This window comes from Crocodylus porosus, unplaced genomic scaffold (genome assembly GCF_001723895.1).
Source record: "Crocodylus porosus isolate Cpor-Errol unplaced genomic scaffold, CroPor_comp1, whole genome shotgun sequence".
NCBI lineage: Eukaryota > Metazoa > Chordata > Crocodylia > Crocodylidae > Crocodylus > Crocodylus porosus.
In genome coordinates this window covers 60098736-60104802 of record NW_017728949.1, presented here as the reverse complement: position 1 = coordinate 60104802, position 6067 = coordinate 60098736, and the positions used below count along the sequence as shown (strand labels likewise).

General features: G+C 46.3%; 1 protein-coding gene across 2 annotated transcripts in view; it reads left to right on the top strand.

Moving 5' to 3' along the window:
- Positions 1–6067, top strand: part of ADCY5 (adenylate cyclase 5) — a 319280-nt gene that overhangs the window by 176003 nt on the left and 137210 nt on the right. For both annotated transcript variants that reach the window (XM_019553709.1, XM_019553710.1), the window contains exon 2: positions 1646–1795. In XM_019553709.1, coding sequence (XP_019409254.1) covers positions 1646–1795 — 150 coding nt within the window. The remainder of the gene's footprint in view (positions 1–1645; positions 1796–6067) is intronic.

Here is a 6067-nt window from a genome sequence, read left to right as displayed (position 1 = left end):
GGGACATGACCGCTGTATCTCTAACTACATCATTGAGATAAAAGTTAGAGATGGAGAAGAGCTATTTATACTAACATTGCCTTTTTGGCTTTTGGACAAATGGGTCTGAACGGGCTATGAATAAAGTCATTTGGCTGGAAATTAAGAAGGGGATTTAACCATCAGAAGAGTGGGGTTGTTCCTGGGAGGAGGACAGGCACAAAACCTCGTCACGTTTAGAAAGTAGCTCTGTCATTTTATGCAAGTAATTCTGTATGATGCGGTTGTCTTCACTGGCACGAAGCTGGATTTGATGACCCAAGAGGTTCCTTCGAGGCCTGCATTCACTCTTTCTGGCTGCAGACATTGCACAGGTAGTACGCTCGCTTTGTGAGTAGTATGTTGCTGTCGTATGGCTGGCTGGCAAGGAGGATAAAGCCTGCCACTCCCGAGATGCTGGTCTTCAGCTGAAGAGCTTCTAGGGACTTGGGCCTGAAAGTCCAAGACTCCCATCCCCAGGATGGGGGGCATGGTTATTCGTGCAGTCTACATGTAAAATCTACATGTTTTAATATGTAAAGCATCCCTTAGTACTTGTTCATGTCACAGTACAGCATCTCAAAAAAGATCGCTCTGTGTTGGGGTTGGAGTCACCAGTCTGAGCGCTCAGCTCTCACTGCTGGTTCCTGAGTTTGCACCAGAATCTGGCTCTATCTTCAGGGTGATATAGATGATATTACTTTGGAACGGTTGCTCTCAACAGTTTTATAAAAGCAAAAAGAGCTGTACTCCAAATGTACATGCCTACAAGATACAAGTCCACTATTTTTCCTTAGAATTGGGGGCTGTATCCAAACAAGTGTAGCTTACAGCTGTCTTGAGGATGTAAAAGTACCCTTTTACTTCTGTAAAGACCTAGTGTTTTTGTATGGTAACTAGAAGAACTCCTCTGAAAAATTACCAGACTTCAACAAATTTCAATTTTTAAACTTCAGCAAAAAACCTTCACATTGTGGTTTTTTTTTGGGGGGGGGGGGGGGAATTAAATTAGCTTGTTTTCAGACCAACAGAATATATGTAATCCTTTTATTAGAAAATGTCATCAACAAAGCCATTTGTCTCTTCAGTGAAAATCCTATTCATCATTCAACATCTGTTTAGAACCTAAAGCCGGATAAAGGCAATCTCAGCTTTTGTAAGCAACTGACATACAAAGTTAGCCCCTTTAAAATAGCTGTAGTATTACAATGTAAGAGTTAATGCATCTTTCTGTATATTTTTCATAGCATACATGCAAGTATATACAGTGGTAGGAAGTATACTTTCCATCAGGTTTGTCTTCATAATTCTGGCTAGGTCAGACTGTATTGAAGCCTTTTTATAAATCACTGCCACCATACCTTCAAGACACCGGATTACTACTAACAGAAGGAAAATGCTTATGTCCATATTTGAGGCAGTAAACTACCTAAGGTAATGCATTTGAGGGGAGGTTTATACTTATGAGTTTATACTTCAAAGAATAGCAAAGTAAAATGCACTAAAATTAAGGGCACTAGGTTTGTGTTGGATGTGGAATAATTCAAGTGCCATGCCAAGCTTTGTCTAGTTTTTTGACTGGAGATGGCAGGTTTCCAAAATGTAACTGCATGTTTCTCTTTTGCAGCTTGTCTCCAATGTTCTCATCTTCTCCTGCACAAACATCGTAGGTGTGTGCACCCATTACCCAGCAGAGGTGTCCCAAAGGCAAGCCTTCCAGGAGACCAGAGAGTGCATACAGGCCAGGTTGCATTCTCAGAGGGAGAACCAGCAGCAGGTAAGAAAGGGATGGCGATTTGTGATTGAAATCGCCAACTGAGGGAAATTGATTGGAGACGTGTCTGTTCCTTCAGGGCTGGGTACCAACTGAGAGGTATGGCAGGGCGGGAGATGTGGAAAAGGGCTCTGGGGAAGCTTTGTGCTCAGCTATGCTTAATAATGTGTCTGGGGAAGCTAATGGCATCCCACTGTTTGTGCTCCGCAGATGAAATGCATTGCTTGCACAGAAGCTGTGTATGCTCTGTACTGCACTGGCGCGGTCCCAGCTAAGCTGTACGCTAAGTGGTTATGGGACATGTGGGCCTGGTGCCGGCCTCCTCACTGCTGAGCACAAATTGCACTGTGTTTTCAGCACAATTGGTGGTAGTTGGGTCTCCAAAGAGGTTTTCATGTCGGTGTCTAGTACTCCTGTGTGCTTGTACTCCATTGGGCACATACCTGATGAATGCCACCATATACAGTTCAGCTAAAGCCTCTTTATATTGTTTTTATTTAATTCATCAGCCACTTTATCCTGTGTATTATTGTTTGCTCTAAAAAGGCCTAACTGCCAGCAGCCCAAAGGCAGCAAGCACATCTTCCGTCCTTCGTTCTTTGGTCTTCATTCAATGAGTCTCTTGTGCCCTGTTAATTAGAGAGGGAAAGACCTTTAGAGTCAGCAAGGTTCTCTTGCTAATATAGGATGATGCCCTGCAGTAAATTTCAAGCGCTCTGTGCAATCCAGTTTTAAATGACTTCCAGAAGGGGCCTTCTGTGGCATCCATTAGAAGTACCTTGGAGCCTTGATTTATGAGTCTGGGGAGGAATGAATCAATTGAAATGAATTTTTCTCCCTGGTTAGTGCAGCTGAATCTGTCCTTCTGTTTTGGTGTCTCTGTGTTCTCATCTGCAGATGAGGTTGTGTCTTATTCAGTATTTTTGCCAATATGAGCAGTGCTTAACCCATGAAAGAACTGGTATATATGTGTGTATATGCATACATTTTGATTTCTGATGTGTAAAAATCTACTTATTTTCAACCTGTAAGCATGTTTCATATAAACTAAAAATACAGTTTCAGTGGGCATGTCTACATGTACAATTAATGTGAAGCAATAAACTCTGCAGCTTTTTGTTCCCGGACGCACCATTTGAACAGGCACTCGGGACTGCAGCACATTGAGCTGGGTTGGAGCAGCCCTGGTTGGCAGGGGACCTGGGTATTAACCTGCCAGCCCAGGGCTGCTTTCCTTTGGCTCGGTGTGCTGTGGAGTGGCTGGCTGGGGCATGAAGGTGCTTCAGTGCGGGGCTAGCCAGCAGAGTTAGTCAGCCCCTACACTGAAGTACCTTTGTGTGCCACCCAGCCAGCCAGCCAGCAGGGCTGTGTGAAACGGCACTGTTCTGTTTCGACTTGAGTTTTGAGGTTTCGACAGAACAGCATTTTGTTTTGAATTTCATTTTGATTTGAAACAGCTGTTCCGTTTTGCTTCTTTGAAACAGTGAGCCTGTTTTGATGCTGTTTCAACGTTTTGCCCATTTGCTACAGTGGAGAAGCTTGAAACAGCTTCTCTCATCTGGGAGGCAGATGGGGGCCCACAACCCCGGGAGGGCTGCGGGGGCTGTGCCAGTCCTCCCGGGGCAGTGGGCCCCCGAACTTCCTGCCAGATGAGGGAGGGAAGCCAGGTGCTGCTGCCTGGGACTGGAGAGCTGGGAAAGAGAACTGAGCCCAATCGCTCAGTTCCCCTCCCCAATGTTACAGCAGTAGATTGGGCTGGGATTGGTGCTGTGATCAGGTTACTACGACATCCCTGATTCTTGGAGTTCAACTTGGAACCCAGATGGGCTGAGTTCTTCTTCTTTACAGATGAGTGAGGTAAGACAGAAGTTAATTTTATGCCAGTCATTTAAAAAGTCTCTTGCTAGTTCTACCACAGAGCCTTCGTCTCCTGATCATGTTGCTATGCTGTAAGCACGTAATCCAACCTCCTGAACACGTGCACACAAGAGTGTCACAGGTTACTACAATGTCCCTGATTCCTGGCATTCAACTTGGAACCCAGCTGGGCTGAGTTCCTTTCCCCAGCTCGATCATAGGGCTGGGGAGGAGAACTGAGCAATCGGGCTCAGTTCCCTTCCCCAGCTCAATTGCAGCACTGGGGAGGGGAACTGAGTCTGGGCTCAGTTCCCTTCCCCTGTGCTGTGATCAGCTTCCAGCAGCCTGGCTGCAGGAGGCAGGGAGAGCCAGGGCTGCGCTCCCGGCTGAGCCACATGGGGCTGTGGAGCCGCTGGGAGTACAGCCCTGGTTCTCCCGTCTCCCACCACCTGGCTGCTGGCTGTTTCGAAACTCGAAACGTTTCAACTAGCTTCCTTTTGTTTCAAGACTGTTTTGAATCCCTTTGTTTTGATTCAATTTCACTGTTTTGAGCTTGAAATGAGTTGAAACTGTGTTGAATCGAAACAGCTGGTGAAATTTCACACAGCCCTACCAGCCAGGGCAGCATCTACTTGTCCACTGCTGTGAAGACTCTGCAGCAAGATAGTACTTGTACAAATACTTGTACTATTCTGTTGTGGAGTTAATTAGCTTACACCGGCCTAATAGGGGCACATATGTAGACATGTGACATTTACTGTAGAGCTAAGTAGTCTACTCTGCAGTAAATGTCTTGTGTAGAAGATGCATGCAGCGAAGTGGAACCTGCAGCCTGTTCTTCTGCCTAAACCCAAAATTAGCAGGGGAAAAAAATCAACCCAGGCATTATGTCCACCTCTCTCAAATGCCACATACCAGCCAATTTGTTCTCCGTTCCCCAAAATCTTGTCCAAGAGATGGGCTTTATGGACTGTCTTGAAGGGTTATGCTGCTTCAGACTGGATCGGTTCCAAAAATGAGTGGATTTGATTTAAATCATATTGGTTTCAATCATGATTTAAATCATTGGTCAGAAAGCCTTGATTTAATTGTTTTCTACAAATAGTGCATTCTTTCTGTTTGATATAAGCTTAATACATATTATTCACAACTCAGAGATAGATGTAGGTTTCATTATTAGAAGGTACAAACTAAACATTTTAAAGTAGTGATTTATTTTGCTATTTTTTCAGATTTAATTTTCCAGCTACATCAGAAAACTGAATTACAGTTTCATTATTTTATTTACCAAAGCTGATCGAAGCAGATATTTGTGAAGTTATTGGGACATGAACTAAGCCTGCTGCCATGATGGGTCTTCCCTTCTACCATGCCATTCCCTCACTAGATCTCAAATCAGCGGAGAGGCTGTACTCAGAAATGTATCCCTCAAGACTTCTGCAATATTCTGCACAAAATGTTTCTCTCTGGTTTCTACTGCCCTTCTCTCCTTGCATTTGTATCCAGACTCCCCCTCCTTGCCCAGGTCTACTCCACCCTAACCATCCCCTATTCCAGGGCTTGGCAATGTTTTTGGGCCAAGTGCCAAAAACCCCCACAGCCTGGACTTTAAAGATGTTGGCATGCCGGGGCAGATGGCAGAGGAGCCACAAGGAGCCCAATCCTTGCCATGGCAGCACAGCCCCTGCCCCTTCCCTGCCATGCTCCCTGAGGTGTGTGTTCAGCCACAGGCAGCAATGAGCCGGGCCAGACCCCTGTCTGCTCCTGGCAGGCCCCTGCTGCCCGCCACAGAGTCCAGGCTGCTCACAGCTGGCAGCTCCGAGCCTGCAAGTGGGTGGACCACAGTCTAGAGCCCTGGCCTGGCTCATTGCCGGCAGTAGCTGCACACATGCCTTGGGAAGCATGGCAGGGAAGGGGCTGGGGGAATTGCAACACAGCTCAAGTAACCTGGAGCTTCCCCCACCCCGCACTTGCCCCTCACAGCCTAATATGCTGTAGTGCCGCTTTACTGACCCAGGTGCATCTCCCAAGCTGAGCATGTGGCAAGGGCAAGCCCTGAGGCACAGAGATGGTACAGTACTGAGCTCACCCAGGCAGTTCAGTTGAGAGTCCTAGATGATCTCCATCCTAGATTTCTGAACAAGCTGGCACATGAATATGCAACTCTGGTTGCAATGCTTTGAAATGAATCTGTCAAGTTGGGGATTGTACCCTATAACTAGGCACTGGCAAGCTGGTGCTAGACCAGTTTATGAAAGAACGGCATGATCCCTGTAACAGCAGGGGACCTGACTCGATGACCCAGAAGTCCCTTCCAGGCCCACATTCCTGAAGGAGAACTGGCAGTGCCCACATCCTGTGTTTGGCCAGAGGGCTTGGTTTCCCAACGCTGTCAATCAGTGCTTTTAACAGGCAGTA